Source organism: Opisthorchis viverrini, assembly GCF_000715545.1.
Source record: "Opisthorchis viverrini unplaced genomic scaffold opera_v5_226, whole genome shotgun sequence".
NCBI lineage: Eukaryota > Metazoa > Platyhelminthes > Trematoda > Opisthorchiida > Opisthorchiidae > Opisthorchis > Opisthorchis viverrini.
The window spans coordinates 28,027-51,866 of NW_008751881.1; the positions used below are offsets into that span (position 1 = coordinate 28,027).

Here is a 23,840-nt window from a genome sequence, read left to right on the forward strand (position 1 = left end):
ATCCATGCCTTGATACACACAGTCGTATTGTAGTCGCAGTCGTTCAGATGTAGCACCCTTTCGGTGCCTAGGTGCCATGCCACCCGCCCACGATGGCTGAGATACTGACAGTTTGCTCAACGCCAGACAGAAACTGTAGAAATGCCTGGGTTGGGTTCGAACCACAAACCTTCCGGTCGGTAATTTCTTGCCTTACCAGAACCACATTGACAACAAAGCATTAACACCTACAACGTTTTGACACATGTAAAGCTGATCTGTCTCACTTTATAGTGTTGGCTTTTTCAGCCCGCGTTCTATTTTGCCTGGCATGTAAAATGTGATACGGTTATCGTCCCGCCGCGATTATGAAGTGGATTTCAGGTATCGTCATATGCTTTTTTCAGTGAATTTTAACCCCACCGCTTATTCTTTTCTCATCGATCCTTCCTCTAACTCCTTCATTTTTCCACAGTGTTAGCATTCATTTTTCACCACTGGGACGTCAGGAGCTAGTAGAGCGTCCAAACGACAAGGCCGAATTCGCGGCTTATGGTGGAGAAGCTCACGTGTATACCTATGCACATGAACGTTTTGAAATGGGTGTGGACCTTGCCTCGAACCCAACCAATCCTCAACCGCAAGTTCACAATCCCACCTCCACCCCAAGTGACCAATCGATTGCGTGGTCATTATGGAAACGGACTGGGCCACAAAATAACCCTAATGTGCCATTTGTCATCCGGCGCTACTTTTTACAAGACGCACCAAAAGCACACTCTAAGCAGGTCAGTTGGCGAAATTTCTCTGTTAGTGGTTAATGTCACTTGGGCAGCCATTTTCCTCATTGTGGATGCACTTGCTATCGGTACTTCATGAGTTGGATTCCTTGGCAGTCTTGCACATCGTTCTTAACCAGAGTTCCGGAATCTGTTTAGTTCATTCCCTCTGTCTATGTTTTCTCTCAAATGTTTGCCATTTCCACCATTGCCTGGTTAAAATCGATCGGGTTGCAGCCCTGCCTTCGCATCCCCCTATTTTCGTCTGGTGTGATATTGACTGAAGTAGTCTCGCCTTTTCCCTACGTTTCCATTCTCCCACCTGTCATCATGTTCACTTCTACGTGTGATTTGTTCATCTGACAGACAACTTACTATCCAGCCGATTCGAATCATATGGTGTTTTACCGCCAGTCAGCCAATTTGAATACTCGATTTTCGATGCGCTGCAGGGTTACAGCCGCCGTCATACTGATTGAAAATCAACGTACCATCGAGCTGGCTTACCTACGGCAAGTTAGCCTTGTTGTTGTTGTTGTTGTTTCTCTGTCGCTGCCGTTTTCGTCCCAACTGATGTTTTTGTATCAGACTTGTGATCTAACCCACTAAAGGAGTAAGGTTTTTCTCTCGCTATTTAACTGCATGGTTCTTGTCCGTGTTACTTTTAAATCTAGATTTGAAGGGACCCTAGACTGGTGTGCACTGGTCGACTTTCAATACTGGGGACTGTGTTGCGTAGATTTGGGCAAGCTGGATCCCACTGAACTGTGCAAAACGCATTCGGTTCTGATTATTTGATCCTTTTCGTTCAACAACCAGTATTGCCTTGCTTCAAGTTGACCTTTATAAGTAGTGGAGGTTCTGCCCACCAAATGACAATTATTGACTATTACTTGGATGTCAGGCCTACTATCACTCGCATTCCATCTTGTCCCTAAGCTGTCTCTGATCGGGATCACTTAGTGGACACAGGTAATTTGACAAAGAAGAAAAATCCCGTTTCATGTGGATTCATCGCTAGATTGCGCAGGATAGATATGGTCGTATTTTTCCATTTGTAGTGTTTAACTAAACCGTTAATCAACCATTCGAATTTACTGACCTGAGGTTCGTGGTTCGAACCCCAAACTCTGCCTCTCGACTTCCCCTGTCTAGGCTTGGGCAACCTGCTAGTATTCCAGACTTCGTGCCTCCTTCGTGTGGCATGGCAGCGGGGCACCGAAAGGGTGCTACAGCCGAAAGATTTAATCAACCGTTCGTGACACCAACTAACTGTTCACCCTCTCGTCAGAGGCCACGAATTTGAATTCATCCATAGGTATTGCGCACTGCCAATGACCCACCCCAACTCCTGCAAAGGGTGTCTCTGATCTTCAGCGTAAGTTAACTACTTTGCAGATGGTGATTAATTAGCCGGTCGAAGTGGTGTACGAGAGAGACCGATATCATGGACGATTCGAACGCGTACTCATTTTGGCTGGAAGCTTTATCGTGCGGGTTAAAATGAAGTGACACAGGGAGTCCCTTTCAATCGTGAATTATTAGATAATGTTAGGACATATCTTTGTGGTATAGGGACTCGGAAATCATACGTTAGTTGCTTTGGCAAATAGTCGGTCTGTCTTTTACTGCTGTTTTGATGGCCTTTGGACAGCTCCTCGGTGGTGGACCTGTTTGGAATATTCACCAACCCTAGGCCCGTTTTCCTGTCTTTCAGTGTGGCATTTAGCCTTTTTCTGATGAAGCTTGGTGAAATTACCGTAAGATCGAGGAATTTGAACTGTTGGGTTGCATAACAATTACATTTCGAATAGCTTATACGGACACGGTTTTTCGGCATTCATCTCTTGTTTCACCCTGGGAGAACACAATCCTAATAATAATCCATGAAACATTTTTGGCGTCATTCTAATTTTCTGTTAATTGATGGCATGTTAGCGTGACATTATACCAACCCCGAATGCCTGTGTGGTGTGCCTAACGTTTGTCCGTAATCTCTCCGTAGTGTTGTCACAAATGACAGGAACAGCATCGATCTGTGTGGGACAGTGTGTCCGTTCACATTGTTCACGTACACTATTCGGCATCTAAGATTTTCCTGAAACAAAAACTGATCTTTCGGAGTGGATTGTCTGCTTTTTGTGCATCTTTACGAAAGCTACACGTGTAGTGTAGTAACCCAGGATTTTCTCAGAAGGTTATCATCTCTGTCGGATAAAATAAACGCTGAAGTCACTCAGATGAGCATTATTTCACATACATTGGACATCGTAACCCCGAATTATTCATCCATATGACTTTGCTAGCTTCCATAACTATTTCAACACTTGTTTCAACTCACTATTTATACTGGATTTCTTCGGAAAGTTACCTGTATCTGATTGACTCTATTGTGTTTCGCGTGATCATATATGCTGCGAGCCTGATGGCTTGCACACTTTCCTTTTTGTCTAAGCTTTTTCTTCTCATTGTCTTGGTCACAGCACCTGAACGATCCTCCCAGTCAGCTTCGGTTGTAATGTGTCTGGTGGCTTCGACTTATTCACTTACTGTGTACCTATAAAACACACTTCCTTTATCACATCCTTCAGCGCTGTATGTTCCATAAGGATTCTCACCAAACAATGTCATATTGGCCCATATTTGTTTGCGAATTGGTTCATCCAGGCAACTGTCAGTCATTCGTCAACGCAATCATTCCGTTTGACCGCCCCGTCATTTTTCCCACACTCTTCAGGCTGATGTACGATATTCTTCTGTGGTCATCTTTGTTACCAAGTGATCGTCGCTTTCGAGCAGCCCTAACGCGAAAAACCCTTACAGCCTCGGAATCACAGGAGTCACGTGAATACGATCATCGCTATTGGTTTCTCAGTGATCCTGCTCCATTGGCTTCTATCTACGCGCACCCCGATGCTGCTCGCCAGGCAGCTGCCCTGGAAGAATCCAGCGCAGCAGTCAATCTTGGCACCGTGACACACATACCTGTTGGGCTACACTGCCATCCGTTGTACAGTGAGGATGAAGAAGACGAATATGGCAATTCGGAAGAGGCAGAGGATGAGTTTGATGCAGGTGTGGATTCACTGAAAGAGCACAGACGGAATGTCAACGAGTCGTCAAAAGCTGGTGCACCTCCTAGCAGTCTACGTGCATCGCACGGCGTATACGATACTCACAAAAGCGTTCCTCCTTGTGGTACGTTACCTTACTTTAGGTTTAGATACGTATAGGGAACTTTTTTGTACCCATGATGGTGTTTTCTATTCGCCTCTACTTTAGGTCACACCAAACCCGTCCGTAACCCGTGGACTCAACGCCATACCCAACAGTGGACAGAATCGGATGAACTCGACACAAGTAACTCGGACGGTGCAACCACTGATATAAGAAAACAGTCCAGTCTTTGCGCCCAGTTGGATTTGACTTCAGTTGAAATTCGTATCAGCTTGCCGCCGGCTAACGCGGTAAACCCGGTCAGTGAAACGGTCTTATTGACTGCGTCCGGTGTAACTATGTTTGCTGAGGTTGGGCACAATGGGGACCCTAGCGTGAATTATGCCACAGTCGAGCTAGGCAAGCTGGAGGCTTTCTTTACAGGTATGTGGAATTCTCATTTTATCAGTCTCCAGCGAATGACTAAATGTAACACTTTCTATGTCCATGCACTTTTTAATACTCCTTTCTACAGTTATTGGGTACCCTGATTCGATGGCCATATATATATATATACAACTTCAGCGTGGCCCAGGTCCATCGTGTGAACATACGGCAACATACAATTGTCTATTTCACATACAGGTGACTCTGGAAAGCCTTGCAGAGAAAGATTGGTCGAGCACATCAAGTTCAAACATGCACCAACTTTTATTCCTTGGTCATTTAGAAGAAGCGAGTAAAGCATCAACAGTGGGCTTTTGCTGTCCTGAACTTGGTGCTAAAGCTTAGCACAGCGAGTAGAGCATCAACAGTGGGCTTTTTGCTGTCCTGAAACTGGTGGATGGGGCCATACTGTGTAAGAAAGAAAGCCGATGCCCTGACGTTTTTCGTTGTTAGGGCATAAATTTATGCTGATTTGTCGACATCAATCCGCGCAGAAGTAGTCATAAAACCACTTGATTGGGATCCTGACCTACTGCGATAACTCCTTACGTCGCTTTCGTCTTCTCACCTACTGTAAACTGTTGGTAAAGCATTTTGTGCACCGCCAGTGTTGGTGAGCTAAATCCGACAATATTCGTTTGGTAATGGTTGTAATGGTAGTTCCCAGATTCATTTTGGTGCACCCGACCCATGTTGATTTCCACTGATAGACACTTTGACTACTTACCTGAAAGTTAGCATACACATGCATCCCATCGGCATTTGTTTTCCGTTCAGACAGGGAGCATCTCCGTGCCACACGCAGCACTAGTGTTGTCAAAATCGCTGTGATTTATCTCACACTCTCTGGTATTAACAACTCAAGGCTGAGATGAATATGAGAGCATCATTTCTGTCAATAGGGAAAACGCCGGGTGATGGCTTATCAGGCCTAACGTTGATCTATATCTCCAAGTGCCTTTTCTATGGTAATTGGAATCGCGCATGTTTTATGTTCTGCCCTAACGTGAACCCAATCTACCTACCTTATCAAAGCTGGCGCACACAACTCGTCCTCGGCGGACGGATCTTCTGCACTCGGTGATGCTTCATCTCCAACTTGGTGGCCCGGACTTGTCCCTTTTTCCTGGCAGTCTGTCGGTTACCCACCTCCACGTCCGTCCAGTTCTGGTGTTGATCCTACCTCTTCTCCCGCCAGTGGACCAATGCTTACGCTAGCGGTCGAGCACAAACAGTTGAAACGCATCCATGCGAGCTCAGGTTAGTTTATTTTCGTTGCTGTTTATTCATTCGGTTGGCCTTTCCTATCCGTATTCACTACATCGATCTAGAATCCTGTTACTAGGAAGCCACCGGTACCAAATGAATGTTGCTGATTATCGATACCTTCACGGACATCTAGGGTGACATAAATACGAAGTGTGAAAATAAATTTCATTTCGGTTGGTCGTTGCCTGAAGAAAGCGCCGTCTTCTGGAGTGATGTTGAAGTACTTACGGTAGTTTCCAGCGTCGGAATATATTCGAAACATATCTTATGCGTGAGCCCTCTGCGTCACTTTTTGTTCATTGATCGATCAAGACAGCAATTCTCTGAGGTGAGATGATTCATCTCCTATACCGGAAGCACTGTCTGTTTTTCACCTCCGTGAGATGCGAAGCTTAGAAATAGAGCAACATAAAATATGGAGTATCGATACTTTCGGATTGCTCTTTTTTTATTGGTCTAGCTGTGTGGCAGTTTGGGACGGTGGAAGGCAAATGATTTGTTTTAGAAGAATCAGCTAATCCTGATGCCAACAGATGCAGGAACATCCGCCAACTATCCGCCTCGTCCGTTGTGTACCAGCCGCTATACACAAGATCCACCTACCCATCACTCGAGCTGAATCGTGAACACGTGGCACAGAAGATATGATCTTCTTGTCCGAATTCTAAGACTAGGTGTTTCATCACGTCTGCCCCCTTATGTTCACATTGCACACATTTTTGGATGGTTCAGCGAAGAACTTTCCAAGGAAAACGGTCTACTACCATATAGTCGGCAACGGCATTGGTATGCTCCATAGAGCTAACAAAATGTCGTTCTGTTGAAGCGTTTCGTCAGCGGGGTCATAAAATATCTAGGTATTACGAAATCTCCGCTGCTAGTGGCACGGGCTGCGGATGTTCATCCAGCCTGTCCGTCCCTCTGGGTCACTTGTAGGCCTGATTCAAAACAGCAATTCATGTTGTGTGAATCACTCCTCATCGTATGATTTTCCTTACCTCACCTTCCGCTCTAACAACCCTACTCAATCACTATCCCGTTCATCACGGACCGCATGTCTCCTGTCATGGTTTTTACATTGTGACCCTTTGTGGTGCTTATCTATCCCCGATAATCTCTTCAATAAGAGATTTCAGTTCTTTTCTAAACAGCCCTGCCCTATAGTATCAGGTGATTTTTTCTGATTGTTTCGTGAGGCTAGTCGTACACTTGGTCGGCTATTCGTAATTAATTGATTTTACTTTGGGTTCTCATCTCCTTTTCTAAGGTATTTTACGGTTACATTTTTATTTCAAAAACTTGTCCGACTTACACTCTACGTTCTCCCATCTTCAAACCGAGCTTTTCTCTGTTTTTAACTTTATTCAAGGGTGTCCAATGTATCGGGATGACTTGAACTGCACCCTTCGGCTCCAAAACGCCTGTCTGGTTCACTGGCCACACATAGACAGCGCCAACCCAACATCTGACTCGGCTCTACCTGGTTGGCTTGCTCGCCTCATTCATGTCTTGGGAACACCCTCGGTACAAGCCATCTCCGTTTTACTCCCAGGATACAAACAGCCAGATACGCTTTTAGTCCAGCACATCCATCTGGAATGTGTTGCTCTCACTTGGGCAACTCCCGAAGACTGTCAGGTTTTTGGGCTACCATCCGGCCCTATTCCTCCCTCGGACACACCCTTAAAGTCCATACGCGCCTTTGTTGCTTGTGAAACAATCAATTTTACTGTGAACGCGGCTTCAGAGCCGGAATCATTCAACGGCTCCTGGAATGTTGATTATAGCATTCCTGAGTAACATTACTATGTTCCTTTGTCCCATATATCGTAAGGTGAGTGAGTGATATCCTTGAAATTCCGTACGCTACGCGTTCGTTTTATGTGTAAAAATGTTCCGTTCAAAGTTATCCCCCAGTTTATGAACATCGGAGGCAAATCTTTCTTGCTACTAACCTGTAGTTACCTTCAACACAAGTTCTGACTGCCACCTGAGCATGGTGACAGTTTTAGCATAAGGGTAGAAACCTCATCCATCGGTCCACGTCCACTGGTATTTCATTGGAATTTGCGTGAGTGCCCTCATTTATTCGGAATACCAGAACTACTGATGGAGGGTCCTGTGCACAGACGAATTCCACGTTGAAAATAAGCTATCTGAGCTCAAGAGCTTCTAAAATTGTAACTCGCCAGGGCATAAAGGATGATAAACTTGGTCCAGCTAGACTGCTTCTTGGCTGTTCGTGGTCCATCTGACTACCATTTGTTTATGTGCCCTGATATGTCTTATCTGACTTTCAGCGCTGTGTTAATGACCTATTTGATCGGCTAGCTCCACTTTGATGCGATTAGGTTTAATTGACCACTTTATTTCCAATATTGTTAAGCTGCTGATTTTAGTCACTGGATACATCCCCGGTACGAGCTGCGCAGATAACCATTTTTTTCTGGGAAAACCCAGTTCCAACCTGTGCACCGATCTAATCGCTTTGATTTAGCTTTCGATCACCGATCCCCTGATGTTTACAGTTCGTTAGGCGTACCTGACGTTGTCTCTCCTTCCTTAATCTTGTTAAAGGGAACTGTACGACTGCACGTCACATCCTTTTGGTATACCACTCACATTTACATTTGAGAGGAGCAATTGTTTCGTTTTTTTTTCGTACCAACCGTAACCCGAGCTACGACATAACTTCATCTCTTAGTTGACGTAATTTCTTTGCTGATTTCAATCCTTGGGAGCGATCTTTGATCGGGGTTTTTGGTGGACACGTCTGGCCTGATACTCGACTTACCGTCTTTTTCTCTATTCTGCCTTGGCGGCTCTATATTCCAATTATTGGTTGCACTTACTTCCTGTACACTTCAGCCCCCATCAACGCTTCAACTAAATCAGCCCGAGTCTGTACCTTCACAGTTTCTCCGATGGCTCAACGTCTTGAAATTATCTGACTGTGTTTGCGTGGCCGAGTTGGACCATTTGGAGTTGCGGTGTTTCTGTAGTCCGATGAGAGTCACACAAATGGTTAGTTTTTCGTCTTATCTCCTATCTCTCTTGTTATCCTCTTTTTACCGTAGAGACGTATCCAGCGCACAACATCGTTTTCAAACATAACTTACTACTGCTTCCTACCCAATGACCTCTACGAGTTCAACTCTGCCGGTTTACCATTTCTTGATAACCTGTAGGGATACACTGGCGCGTTCTTAGCATTTCCCAAGGAATTGAGCGCGATTATCAGTTCAATTTCCTGTTACACTTTCACAAAACAGTTGTTCTATTTGACAAAAAGAACTCTTTCAAGGGAGGACGCTTCAAGAAGCGAGCTTTCAAGGCTGGCTTTGACATAACTTACTGTTCCGTTGTCATCACTTGTGCTATGTACTGCTGTCACGCTTCGGTATTTGATTTGGATTGTACAGATTAACTCAGAGTCGGTCACCTCCTACTTGACTCGCGTGGATGTGCGTGTTACTGACAATCGCTGTTGCCTTCACACATGCGCGGATAGCATCGTGGCCTTGCAACGACTCATTGAAGTCTTGGCTGTCTCCGGTGCCTCTCCAACATCATCCCAAAGCTGTCCAGTGGTATCAGAAATAGTACCCGGTGCACACAATCCCCAGTCCGTTCGATCCGCAATGAACAGTCCAAGCCGGTTCCGAGTTCCCTTCTCAGCTCAGTCACGTGGTGTAAGTTGATGCGGACTGCCTGCCCTTATTGTAATGGGAACGCAATTCTCGTTAGCACGACTTCGTCGTTATTTTAGTTTGTTCTTCTAAATTCTGTTGCAGAATACCGATGTAACCTCCACAATTTTTTATAGTATTTCACGCAGTAGATGTGAATTCTATTCCTCTCTTTCAAACGTGTGAACCCGCGTGTTGACTTTTGATTTTTGTATGGCACCTTGGGCGTAGGCTGAACATCAGTGATGTATGCACGATCGACCACAAGTAGATACACTATTCAGTACCACACTTCCCTGAACCATACTCTTTTGGTGGTTCCGTCGAACCTGCATTTGTAGAGTGAACTCCACCCTCGCATGCTCCAGACGATCAGTCCGCGTACATTCAGAATAATGTGTGGTAGTGTCTCCGACATGCGTATGGTTACACAATGAGCAAATGCAATTGTTTTCATGTGATGTAGGCTCTTTCTCAACAATTGTTGCTATCTCCAAATAAAATTTTTCAGTGTCGCACGCGGCTATAGTTCACACTGCTGTTGCGAACTTCTTACCAGGTGTACCGCTGATGATGACTTTTCTCTGTCGTGTGAAAAGTAAATCTCACTAAGCCTTATCCCATGTAGCAATCCTTTTTTTCAACATTCCAACTGTTTCTCTTTGTAATGTACTACTCATAAGGTTACTGAAAATCCGTCGACAGCCCACGACTGCTTTCGCCCTTTTTGGAGCTCATCAGTTTGCAAATGAGTGTATATTCGCTAATTTCGTGCAATTTGGTTTCAAGTAGAACATACGGTTGACAGAAACCCGGGGACTGTGCCTACCTGACGAGCCCAAAAAGGGCGAAACCGGTTGTGGGCTGTCGACGGCTTTTCAGCAACCTTATGAGTAGCACATTGCAAGGATGTACATGTATCGCGATATCTCGAATATCGTAGCGACTGAAACATGAGGCGGCCTGGTGCAGCACATTCAGTTGCCTGAGAACATCACAGGTCATTCTGTCGAAAAACCAAATTAGTTTGCAAATGAGTGTATATTCTCTAATTCCAAGTTTTCGTTTGATTTTGTTTCAGTTCCCACCAGTTAGCATGTGCCACGATCGTGTAGTCCGCTTACAGATTATAACTGCAGACTGATGCGTGACAGGAAAAAGGACGGATGTCGTAACTTTCCTCGGAGCAGCATAATCATCGATTCTTCTGTCGTCTTTTCCCTGGGAAGCGCATGATTGCTTTCGGGCAATCTGTAGACAGTGCTCTACCTTAGAGCTGTTTGCTCAGAATTGTAATGCTGGTTAACGTGATCATCTCTGTTGCATTAGGAACCCGGAGTTGTTTCCGGTGGTCTAATTTGCGTGATACAGCATCCGTGGATAAAACCAATAAAATCATTGAAAACATGTACATTGGAAACCAATTATTCCCAAGTCTTTTATGATTAGTTGGTGACTGGTTGTCAGACTGTACACATCCACGATTACCACTGGCTAGGCTTTCGGCGCACCATTTTCGCCCTTTTTGGGGGTTATTCAGTCTAACTGAATTACATCAGGTGCTTGATGCGGAATGAAAACAATCGGGAAAATATTAGTATTTAATCCCCTTTCGTTTTGGCCCCTTCACTCACAAGTTTCCGTTTAATTTCACAACGGACAGCCTCTCTACAAATCTTCTTCAAACACCCAGTTGATGAGTGGATCACCCAGTAGCGTAGAAGACCTCTTGCAAGGTGCAATTTCTGATGCGGATTCGGTAGGTTCTTTCCTAATGTTATAACCCGCAATCACTGTTTTTGCATTTGAGTAGTGTTCCGGCATTTGAGTAGTGCTGGCATTCTAAGTAGTGGGACATCTGAATGAGACTCACATTGGACATTGGCCACATTTTTTGCATGTTTGCTAATAAAGGACTTCGTGGTGAAGGGCTTCCCTCCTTTCACTGGTACTTCAAGTGGGCTTGAATGATTACATTGGCAAGTAAGTAGTGCAGTGTAGTGATCCGCTGAATGCCACTCACATGGTGATTTTCTACAATTACACCGGGCTACCCGCACTGTTGAGTAGGTACAGCCTTGTAGCCCCTAAAACAAGTTCTGAAAGAAGTTTTACTCATTTCCTGGCTGTAGCATTTCGCCTTAGGCTTTAAATTAGTCGCAGCACTTTGGAACATTGCTTTTCCGTTGGCAAACGGTGGAGCACACAACTGATCGAAAGACTATGTTTTGTGAGGACGCTTACCTCTGTTTGCGATAGCTTTGCCCCGAACTTGATCGCTTCAACCTCCTTGCTTATGTAGTCGTTGTTCAGTATTACTGTGTGTGCCTTCGAAAGTCATTCTTTGTGGAGAATCGGAACAGTCTCATCAATGCGAGATTGGTGGTGACTTCTGGGTGTTCGCTAAAGCGAACGAACATTGACTTTTCGGCAATACTGAATTGAATTCTTGTTCACTGTGTGTATTAACAGTTTCTCGTTTGGTAACATTCGGAAGGATGCATATACAGTTACGATTTCCTCTTTCTGTAATCCCGCCTGGAGATCATGTGCTGCGAGAAAATGTCTAGTAGGCAGCTTCCGGCAGAGTGAACCCAGCTACTGTTTTTTACTAAATTAGTTCTTTAACAACTTTGCTACCTTTGGAACTTGCTGTGCACTTCAACCTCAAGTTGCTCTCTTGTCCTTGGACTGGTAGATTTTACGGAGGTACCACACGATGTTGAGCCCTAGGTTATACAAGCGTATTCAGGGTTCACTTTGTTCCCGAGTGGTTGCTCACCCTCACTTTTTTCCCCGCAGCCTCACCGTTCACCATGTAAACTATCTTCAAAGACATCGTCCGTACTATCGAGACAGGGTTCAAACACGCCAGCGTCCAAAGAGCATCCATCGAACGAGAAAACCCTTTCACCCGAACCACGTCCTTGTCGAACCGCCCACTCTCAGGAACATAAAAGACCCACTCCCTGCCCAAAACCAGTCACAAGGGTGGAGCATTCGACTGCGCATCCAAGGCGTAGCCCGGACCTGTATCCTTCACTACCACCATCACCTGGGGCAATTGAGTTTAGTGCTGGTCCACAATCAGAGGGGTCTTCTGCTGGCTCCAGTCCCAACGAATTCATCCTTGTCAAACCTTCTATGGTACCGCAAAAATTACCAGCCTCTTCGGCGACAAAGGTTCAGTTCAAGTGTCTCGTACCCAACTCCCAACTGGCAGAGACCGAGGGAACGGCATCATTCGAAGTTTGTGAGACGCATTATCTTGTGCCTTCATCTGTCACATCAGCACCGGGCTCGCGAAATAAAATGCATCGACTGTTTACTGATCCTCCTTTGGTCTATCCTCGTGCTCGATGGGCCCTTACGTTGTACAACTTTTCAATCGAATGGAACTTGTTCGGTGGCACAGACATACTACATCTGGGTATGTATTCGTGGACGTGTGTGCGTTTGCATTCTTTGCATTCTATTTCAGAATGATTCCATCTTAAGTGATCTCAGTATTCCATTACAACTCACGACAAGCTATGAGCAACTCCTACCCTACCAACAGGCATATTTGTTATCACATTCCCTCCGAACAGACCACACACTGGTTTTAGAACAATGTAACATGAAATTAGTCTTGTTTTTTGTTTGCGGTCATCTTGCAACGTACCTCCAATGACTATGCTCGGGGGGGGGGACGTTATAACTAATCGGACGACGTATCATCGCTTCATCTCGTTACTGTGTTCTGATTCTCACACCCCCAAGGATCAGGTGTCGGGGCCTCGCTGGTACGTACTGTAGGAACTCATTATCGAAGCGGAGTTCCATGAAAAACATCTTCAGTCTGCATAATAATTCTGAAGTCATGATACCCTACTACCAAGCTCTTCCATTATTATGTCGGAGTCTTGTAGGAAACATCCATCTCAGTATTCAACTTATCCTTTATGTTGACTGCCAACGTCAGATAATCTCGCTAAAAGATTGACTCCCTCATCTTTCTCGTTCCCATTCATGTTACTTTGAATGGTTCAGTTTGGGATGTAATGCTTTAATTTTCCGATTTGATGAATTTTACCGAACTACACTGTGCCATTGAACAGTGAACTTGTCCACTGGTGTGGCGAACAATTCAATACAGCCAAAAGCGATCACTTATAATTGGTCTATTATGTAACACCTTGAAACGTCACCTGTGATGGTTTCTACCTCTACTCGGTTTGGAACTTTGATGTGAGGAGGCGAGTTGAGTACCATCTCAGCCTTCACCATTGAGTGGCTCGACAGTTATCCGTGAATTGACTCGCTAGATCTATTTGGGTGTTCACAGGATAACAATTTTTATCCCTGAGATACTTTTTGCACCCTGTTAGCTTGCCCAGAGCGCATGCGTCTGGACTCTCATCCTGAACAAATACCGTCGATGCCAGAACTGGTGCGTCCACCCCGGAATGACCGACGTGCTTCCGAATCAGCCCCTGTTCCTCCTAAGACCCCTGGATCAAGAGGCGCCAGCGCTGGCGGCGATGGTACAACGAGGCGTGTCCATCGATTCCGACACGATCGTCCTGCAGTAACTAGTCGAGATCCTAGAAAGCAGGTGCAGCATACTGTGCCTCCGGTTTCTCATCCTACTGAACATATTCGCAGCCTTCCTCAGACTTCACATGTTTTGGGTGGTGGTGGACGGATGCGCGATTCTTCCAAGGTCAGTTGATTCCCGTCTTTGATGAAAAGCTACATTATTGATCCAGAACTACATCCACTACAAGGAGCCTAGCGTGCTTTCAAATTTTGCCTCAGGATTATTAAGATGCTCACTTTGCGCCCCTGATAATCAAATTTATGTGCTTTGAATTGGTCCGTCATCGAATTTTACTTGAAACCTCGTCACAGCTTTGGAAACTATCAGTAAAATGGATCTTCAGAAGCTAAGTGGTCTTTCCAGGTAGAGACCATCCATTTTCGGGGTCAGGCACACAGAGTCTCGGTTGAGAGCACGATAAACAGTGGGGCTGTGGAAATACGGAGCCCATAACAAGACCTTCGTACAGTGTTCCTCTCCTGCAAAGCCTAGTCTGGCTATTAATATCACAGAAAAACAGAATTTCTCGTAGAAGGGAGTACAGATCCGGGTTTGAACCGAAACTAGTGTCTCATTTCCTTCTCATTACTTTTAATTCTATCAAAATTATCGCTGAGTTTGACGTTTGAAACGTTTAGTGTGCCAGAGAAACAGTATTACCAAATTTGTTTTTCCTGCTTTGTAACGGTTCGAACACTCCAACCTATAGTGGCATATCTCTGTGCGTACGCAGACCTGCAGTCGAGGGAAATGTTAGTAGCTCGGGTTGCATGGATGGCTGTTGTTCTGATAATCCTATGAAGGTTTGTGAATGTCATTTCCTCAGCAGTCTCCTTGCTCCGCGCTGTTCTCACAAATCGTCTCAACAGTAAACCTAACTAACTAACCAGAAGGACGACTTGTGTCAGTTGACACAAACACTACCTGCAATGCACTTTGACACAGTTCTCATTTTGTATCAAGCACAAACATTTCAACAGAGGCGTTCAGTACAACCTCCGCCGACCTGGAGTTCCACTTCTTTGGATCTTTACATGTCACCAAGTTATACTTTGGCCAAACTCGGGCACTTTGGCTTCCTCAAAGCAATATAAACGCTATTACACAGATTTAGCAGGATACGATCATCCAAATGTCTTTAAGATCAGTGAGCGGGATTTTCGATACACAAATGGCCTCTGTTCACAATCTTCAGAAAACGGGTCATCTAACAGACGAGTACTCCTTATTGTTCTGCGACTTTAGTGGATTAGATCCTCGTCGGACAGTGCTTTAATTGCAGAAAAAATTACCCCAACTGTACGCAATATTCTACCTTTCTGCTGCATTGGTCGGTTCCAGTGATAAAAAGCGCTTAGGCCTGATAAACCAGTTATATTGCAAAACTAACTGTGCAAGTACGGCCTTAGCAACTGTCTCTTAATGAATCACTACCAAGCTGTACTACTTTAGAGAACAAAGTGATCGATTCTGAAAAAGCAAGCTACAGCATTTTCCTCATGAATAAGATGTAGCTGGACTTAACCACCGGGTTTCTACTTTCAAAGATGACACATAACTCCAGTACCATACGAATGCCAAATTTCCCTCCCCCGGTGTAGTTGACCATTTACAACACCTATTTGAATCATATCAACTTATTTCCCCTCGTTTTGCAGTGCATATCTATCAGGTTGCGGAATGTATACTTCAGGCATGCCACATTTCCGCCCAAGGAACACCGAATGAATGTACCTTCCAGTCGAGGTTCTGCTGTGAGTACATTCAGTGATCCCGCTAGTCGATACATACTCAACGTCGGTTCACTTGTCATACTGGATCAGGTAGCAACATCCCAGATCAATCAGCTACTTTACTCCCACAGCAAGTCTGTTGCTGGTACGAATGTTCCGTACAATGTGGATACACCCATATTTCGAGCAGCAGTGGTCTGTTGGCGTGTGGCTACCGAACCGAGTCCCATTCCAGCATCACCTGTTCACCCTTTGCCGGTCTCTGGAGAGATCGGCAACCGTCCTCCTCCTACTCGCGAGGATGTCCAACGTTTCAATATGAACACTGACTTGGACGATCCAAATGACCTCGAGTTGGAGGCGAAAATATCTTGTCAGCCACTGCGAATAAACCTTGATCAGGTAATTTCAGTATGTCCCCTTGCAAGCCACTCGAAATTCGTATTGTTGATCAAGTGGCTGTTGATTTTGGCTTAGTGGTTGGCCTATATAGCAATTCTCAAACTCGGTGAATGCATGGACAGCCACTCAACAAACCCAACCTATCAATAATACGACACATTCGACAGACTCAACCTACTTGACCTAACCCTGCTACAATTATCCTATTTCTTTTTTATATAGAACACTCTACTGTTCCTCTGTGAGTTTCAACAGCTGTTCACCGCTTCTGTACTACCAGACTCCATTACGCCCAATCATACGCACCCAGAAACACAACCTATACCGGGAACCACATCAACCGACTATTCACACATACGTGCTCCCTTTGGAGCTCATTCTGGCTCGACGTCGGCAGTGCAGCTACCTCAGCCGTACCATTCAGGACCGGATGGAACTCATAGGTCTGCATCAAAAGTGTCCTCTTGTCCTAGGAGCGAGGATGCACCGAGCACTGGTCGACCCGGGATATTTATAAGGTAATCTTCCATTCATCCATGAACTTGGCTGTAGAGGAACATGGGAGTTAGGTCCTGGAATAGCCACTTAAGTTCTTTCTGATGGTCTGACTCAAGTCCATCAAATGAACGCTGTTTAAATTGCATAACCGCGCATTCCCCCACGCACTTGAGAAAAACCAAATGCAGAAACGAATCTACTGGTCAAAAGGTCTGTATTTAGAACCTGACCTCTGCCTCTTGACTTCCCTTGTTTTGGCTTGGGCAACCTGACAGTATTCCAGCCCTCGAGCTTCCATCTGGTGGCATGGCAGTTGGTACCAAAACGGTGCTACAGCAGAACGATTTCTTTGAACTGTCTTACTGTGTTGGTGTGATTATTATGGTAGGTCATCGGTGTTGCATGACCTTGCCATGCCTGAGTTTAAACTCCAGATGTCTGGTGATTTGCAGTTTTCTAGAATATCGCTATTCATTATGGAATATGACACAGACAAGTGGTTTGTACTGGGCGTTACCTTGGACCTCTCTCGAGCGGTGATGGGACTCGATCACGTAATCGATTTTCATGCTGGTTCTGGCCGCTTCCTAATCAAATGCGGAATGGTGTACGCTCAAAATATGGGTTTTCTATGCCCTAGAGAAAGCGCCATCAGCACAAATCATACAAGGAACGCTACCGATACTTAGGAGTAGACTGAATGGAGGTCGAAAACGCTGGTATCCCAAGACTTTAAAATACCTTATCTCGTTTGGAATTGGTATCCTCACTAGATTCACTAATTCCTTTGTTTGTGATGTTCACGTCGGCTTCGTCTCAAACGCCACTTTCTTGACATCATAGCTCTGTACTCATGGCAGCCTCAACCAGCTATCTTCGGCCAATACTTACTAATGCTGCATTGCTGTCGATGGTTGTGAGTTTATTTCACTTAGAATCTAATCCGTATGTTCGGCCTTCTTACACCAATGCACTCTTACTGCACTCATTCTTTGTTTTGTCTTATTTAGAAAAGTGACTTTCTACCCGGATTTGCCAATACGATTGGACTACCATGGTCGACATCTCGACCTGAGCGGGGTAGGTGTTTGTTGTTTCACCTCACGGTAGCTCACTACCCTCTCTGCTGCCACATCATCCGCCATCTGTGTTTTCTGTGATAGGGCTCATTGCGAGGCATTCTGGGCATGCTTCTACAACTACACAACGCCGAGATCATAATCCCGCGCCGTGTTTACCAGCGGGGCTACCCAAGTTTGGACAGACTGTTGGAAGAGATGGTGTCCAACGTACGTTCGGCAATCACCACTCAATTACCACAAGTGCTCGCAACAAGTATCGGACCAATGCATGAAGTCACACAATTCCGTAAGTTCTCCACAGAGTCACTTCACTCATTCGTATTTCTATCGGGCACGCTCCAGAGTCAATGCGCCCTTTGCATAGACTTCATAGAACTTGGGTTTCAAACAGGTTTACTTTGTGATTGGGACGTTTTAACTCATACCAGACTATTTCTCCAACCCAGTGTGCCTATTCTCTGTCGTCCTTCTTTCCAGTAATGGGGCTCTGGGATCTTGTGTATCAACCGGTGCAAAGTTTGTATCGAGGCTCTAGGGCAAGCTCAGCGTCGCAATTGGATCTCCATCGTGAGTACTGGCACACGACCGATCTGGACCTCATTACTTACGACCCCAGTATGTCCTCACTGTCAAAACATTCGCTTGAGGTCGGTGGCACAGGTGGTGGTTTTGTTCATGGATTGAAACGTGGCACACGGTCATTTTCTACGAGTACCTTATGGGCAACGTTACAGCTCAGCATCCAAGGCGTCCGAGCAGTCCAGTCCCTGGCGGAGGTGAGATCACATAATCTCCTTGTTTATGCATGCCATCGAATATAAAGCTTGTCACGGAGCCTCCGTATCTTAACCAAGTGAAACTTATCCTCTTGTGCCTCTTATCCTCTTTCTGTCCTTTGGAACATGTCCAACGCATCCCGGTGGCAGAGGAACATCATTTGCCTCTAGTTGCGGAACTTATGAAGTCTGTGCCCCTGCCACTCATTTGCTTGGTTCTTTCTTCGGCGGTGATCAGAATGATAACACAAGGACAAATCAGCTTGGATGAGAATACTATATACAAAACAGACTACTTCTACTAACATCAGCAGCGAGAATTTTGTGTATTCCCACGTATATGGTCGTATTTTGGTCAACCGACTTTACGGTACGATAGGCCCGTACTCATTGAAGCCAGTTTAATGCGTGCATCCATTCATTCACCCGTTGTAGTTTGTTCCCTTTTCGTCAACACCAGGTAAGATGCTCTATATTTCAAGAGGTGACGCGTTTTCCGAAGGTTGTTGCAACTTCCGTGCCATCCTGGCCTCACTAAGTCAGCATGGAATAAGTCTGACGAGGAACTGAACTTCGCGTTACACTGAGATCAAAATTAATACAAAACGTGTTAAGTTTTGCATTAAATGTTTCTGGATAACTGTCACGTCAGCGTTAAAGTTAGTTCTACCTGTCCTTTCTTGTTTCCATCATTTCATAATTGAATGACACTCAGCCACCAACTTATCCGACCTTCCCGGTGTTTGCATCTTACGCAATAAGCCCCCGTAGGTGAGACCACTAAGGAGAAAGGGGGTGCATAGTCTGTGATGAAGGTGATCTCTCTTCCGCAAGATCAATCTTGGAGGTTTCATCGTACTTTTTTCAAATTATTTAACACTCCAGACTGCGTACGACCTTGTAACTCCTGGTCCAGCATTACGTAGCCGACAGCTTCGGCTACGGCGTCCTTCAGATCTTCGGGAAGGATTTGGAAATGCCGTCAACGTAATGTCGCGCGGCTTCCAGATGGTTACCGAAGACTTACTCGGAGCGACACGCGCACAGTCCGAGACGGAATTGGGTTCTAAAGGGCCAGTAGGTATTGTGGGTGACGTCATTCGCCAGATTCCTCCAACGATTGTCGCTCCACTGGTCACAGGATGCGAAGTGAGTTTATTGCTTCCCTTGTATAGTCGAGTCTTTGTGGCTTGTCTAATTCGTCATTTTTGTAAGACTTGGGCGGAAACTAGGTGCGGATCCGGTAAACATTTTCTTTCACTGTTATAACGGGAGGAAATGTTATGGGAATCACCTTGCCTTTCTCCAACTCAATGGATGCCGAACACTGGCAATAAAGTGGTCCAGGTTTGGAATCCGAATGCTCACCACCCTGAACCACCTCAATAATAATACCTGAGAGCAAACATAAAAAAGAAGTCTCCTGATCTATCAACGTCGCCATTCTTTTCATCGGACTTCGTCGTCCGCTGACATGCAAGCATTACTATCCCGACAGTCATTCTAAAGACAAGTTTCGTGAACAGCCATCCGTACTTTACGTGGGCCGATGTTACAACACATCTCCACTGCAGGATTCTAGACCAGTGTTTCTTAACCTGTTTATGCCAAGCTTGTTACTTCAGTTCACCAATCAAATGGTGAAGAGAAAATATTGATCGCACGGAGAATAACGCGTCTACATATCTGCAATGTGTAGAACTACTCCAGTCTCACCAATTAATCAGCCAGGTAAGGTGTTAAAGTGTACACAGTAAGTACGTTACACCACACTCATATCTACTTGCTTTGGATCTCAAATCTTGATCTAATCCTACCGCACAACGCTGACGAAATCGAGTAGGAGTGAAAAAACTGTCCACTAGTGAAAAATGCATGGATTTCCAGTGTATGACTACTTCAACCGCCTATGGGCTTCGTATGAGTCTGGGAAACAACTTCAGCAAGTTATACGCAAGTGATTGAATCTTTCGACGCTAAACTGCCTCTTCCCAAGGTGATGGTCAATGCTCTCGAAAAACTAAGCATTACGTAGTCACCATGTTCATGACCCCGTATTGTGTAAATTACTAAATAACCGTTGTTTTCTTAGCTTATCAGTCTAACCGAACTCGTCTTGTTCTAGGTAACCGCGAATATTCTGGGTGGTTTTCGAAATCAACTACGGCCGGGTGCTAAACTGGAAGATGAGCAGAAGTGGAAGGACAGCCACAGGATGTGATCACTTGAGGAAGCCATGTGATGTTTTTAACCTCCGTCATGGGGATAGAGAGCAGCTTTCCAGCAACAACTTCCTAGGTCAATCTCTTATTTGGTGACCGTCAAACATATGGCACTTTCGTGCTGTTTGATCCTCTCTGTCTTTCGTTTCTTTTTCACAAAGGACACTGTTTATTTCCCAGTCGATCACTTGTTTTCTACTACTCGCACGCACCAGTTTTTTCATCCGTCGGAATTGTTTGTAACCATAGAAACCGGATCGTCAACATCTATGACCAACAGCTAGTCACCAACGCTCTTTTCGACCCATTGTATCCATACTCATGCCTTCACAAGATTCGCCTCGTCCATACATTTACTCCTGACTTCTCTCGATTACCTGACAAGACAAAACCGTCAGTACTTCACTCTTCTGATTTACGGTCGGAATGGGACTCAACCCGGCCAAACAGTTGATTCTAAGATTTGATCTACCCACGCGTTGAATGACTTCACTTTTTGGACCACTGTGGGCAAGCCGTAATGACCCACTGTCAGCTTGCACCCATACACAAAAACCACCTTCCGCAATACTATTTAACATGAGAGGATTGTTCAAACTATCGCTGCCATTCTGTTCGAGGTTCATCATGGAAGTTTAACCCCAAATTCCAATCAACCTTATTCCCTACCATTAGTTTGAGCGCACACTAATCACTAGTTGGCACACAGAGTTGGCGCGAACATGAAAGTCGGTCGGGCCCCTTTTGGCTCAAATATTTCCCATTTTCTTTAGCCACGCATGCAGCGTAAAATCTGCCTCGAGATTCGGTGTCTATTTCTGAAACAACGCATGGCGGCTCTCACTTTTCAGGCAACCACGGGATACCGAAATGGGTTAGTTGAAGGACGAAAACGTAAGATATACATGGGTGTAAAAGTTTGGCATGAAAAGTGCTACTGGAGCGCAACCAACTGTGTTACTGGTACATCTTTGTTGCTGCGTCCTAAAACGTGTTGTTGGGCACCGCTGTTAACCACACTGCAGCTTAAATAGAAACAAAAGTGACCATCTAGTTAACGAAACTACGTGGTGCAACACACAAAAAAGTTGAGTTGATAGATGTACGCGTCCACGGTGTTTTATCGCTACCACCCTAACAGCCTGTTTGTCGGTTCCTTGGTTTCTGTCCATTGCTGCTGTCGCGACTATTTTCACGTACCTTTTAAGTACTCTGCTGCCAGGTCGCTGTTTAAATGTGGTTGTGTTGCATCCACTAATTCAGCATGATTTTGTGGAAAAAATTGTGTAGTATATGGCCTAACCAACTTGACCGATGGGGTTTCTGTTAATGACACCGATTTCATGACAGATTGTCAGCTACTCTGTTCACTCGTAACAGCCGGTGCTTAGATCATTGCAACGCTGAAGACTGAGTGTCCCACTAAATGGCATGTCGGCCGGGTTTCGCCCATCGTTAGATACGGAACTACTTCAGTCTATTAGGTTATAGATAATTCATGGGGGCATCATCGGTGGTCTGCGCAAACATTTTCAGCGTAATAACTCGGTTGAATGTACTCACCAGTGCTTGGCACTCTCAGGTCATCGGTAATCAGGGGAGGACACAAGTGGCTCCGAAAACGCCGAGCCTTTACGGTATCATCGGAATAAGGCTAGTGGATTGTGAAAGTTATGTCAAGAACGCGACAGTTCAGCTAAGTATATAACTTAATTCTAAGGAAATTTCACTATTGGTGCTTACGAAATATTCATAAGCGCACCTAGCTAACTGAACGCACCAACAGTGTACTTGTCTGTTCCTCGTTTAGGTATTGTTACGTGACTTTCCGTTCGAATGCTGCCGCAATTAGTCGAATACTTTTAAGGATTAATACCGATGATATCCTTGCACTAATTCGGTAGGCCATTGCTCGACGCATGCCCTGTCGCGTGAAGTGATAAACAAAAGGATCATGACCAAGCACAATACGACAGCCCTGGTGTAATCGGCGAAAAATACGACAGACCTCTGATAACTATGGATGTTGATAAACAGTGTCTGACCGAGACATTTCCGAAGCCGACAGAAGCAAATTAGAATGGGCAGGTGCAAGTCATGCTATATTAGAAACCATGTTCAATTTTGATTCGAAGTGCTGTACACGACAACTGAGTTGGTGGAAGACAGGTATCAGTTTGTTTCACATTGCAGAAATCATATACCATTCCTATTTGGTCAATTCTTCCAATTCCATGCGAACCGCTTTCTTGTACTGCTGCAACCCGTCCGTGAGCGCGTAAACGCGACTGCCTTTAGTTCCATCCACATCCTTACCCATTCGCGTGCATACCCAGACTTCGTTGCACACGGTTTCGATGAGACGTTCGTCGTGGGAAACTAAAACAACACCGCCTTGGAAAGATCTGAGAGCATCCGAGAGAGCTCCAATAGTTTCCACATCCAGGTGGTTGGTGGGCTCGTCCAAAACCAAAAGATTAGGACTGAAACATAAAATACCGTGCATAGAGATTGCACCTTCATAAAAAACGTTTCCAACCAATATTGCATCTTCATCACTCGAAAAAATTACAGTAAAAGACAATTCGATGGAATAGGAGAGTACGCTTCAAACACCTTGATGTGCACTACTTTGACGATACAAAGTACTTCGTCCTAATCACATCTGTACCGACTAGGTAATGCATGTAGCGCCAACATCTTCAACAATACGATTCTAGGTAACCGTTTTCGTCACCAATAGCGTGGCAACACTTTGCTTACCCGTCTCCGTTTATCTGAACAACGATAGTGAATAATAATAGTGGGAAAAAACAAGAGAGAGGACGGGGACCCAGTGCCACCCTATAATAAAATACTAGAAAAGGAATGTGTCGTCGGCTGTCAGCTACTTGCACCGGGCTTTGAAGATTACATTGTCTAAGTGATGTGATGGACCGTCCTGGTCATCTAGAACAGCCCCAAGAGAGATCATTCGTCAGGGCGATAAACAGCAAGAGTTCCTCGTCAGATTCCCACCTCTCCCATGTATTGAGAGGCTACCCCATGAACCTCGAGGGTCTATGACGTCTTCCAGATGAACGACTTTCACTTCAAAGATTGACCACGATTTGTAGCATCATCATCATCAAGGACAGCAACATCAGTGTTGCCACTGATGCTTCACTGCCGTACAACCATAAGGTTTGTCTAGTTTATATATATATATATATATATATATATATAT

General features: G+C 45.0%; 2 protein-coding genes across 2 annotated transcripts in view; one reads left to right on the forward strand and one right to left on the reverse strand.

Moving 5' to 3' along the window:
* T265_08537 (hypothetical protein) overlaps window positions 1-21,034 on the forward strand; it is a gene marked incomplete at both ends in the record, with an annotated part of 47,243 nt that extends 26,209 nt beyond the window's left edge. Inside the window, 17 exons of the mRNA XM_009174374.1 lie at window positions 455-767; window positions 3,350-3,956; window positions 4,041-4,358; window positions 5,397-5,621; window positions 7,000-7,464; window positions 8,499-8,654; window positions 9,053-9,322; window positions 10,983-11,078; window positions 12,122-12,749; window positions 13,690-14,024; window positions 15,560-16,036; window positions 16,259-16,554; window positions 17,545-17,614; window positions 17,698-17,902; window positions 18,094-18,392; window positions 19,278-19,541; window positions 20,518-21,034. Of these exons, the coding sequence (XP_009172638.1) occupies window positions 455-767; window positions 3,350-3,956; window positions 4,041-4,358; window positions 5,397-5,621; window positions 7,000-7,430 (1,894 nt within the window). The remainder of the gene's footprint in view (window positions 1-454; window positions 768-3,349; window positions 3,957-4,040; window positions 4,359-5,396; window positions 5,622-6,999; window positions 7,465-8,498; window positions 8,655-9,052; window positions 9,323-10,982; window positions 11,079-12,121; window positions 12,750-13,689; window positions 14,025-15,559; window positions 16,037-16,258; window positions 16,555-17,544; window positions 17,615-17,697; window positions 17,903-18,093; window positions 18,393-19,277; window positions 19,542-20,517) is intronic.
* Window positions 21,035-22,699: 1,665 nt separating this feature from the next.
* Window positions 22,700-23,840, reverse strand: part of T265_08538 (hypothetical protein) — a gene marked incomplete at both ends in the record, with an annotated part of 21,997 nt that continues 20,856 nt past the window's right edge. Inside the window, one exon of the mRNA XM_009174375.1 lies at window positions 22,700-23,097. Within this exon, the coding sequence (XP_009172639.1) occupies window positions 22,824-23,097 (274 nt within the window). The remainder of the gene's footprint in view (window positions 23,098-23,840) is intronic.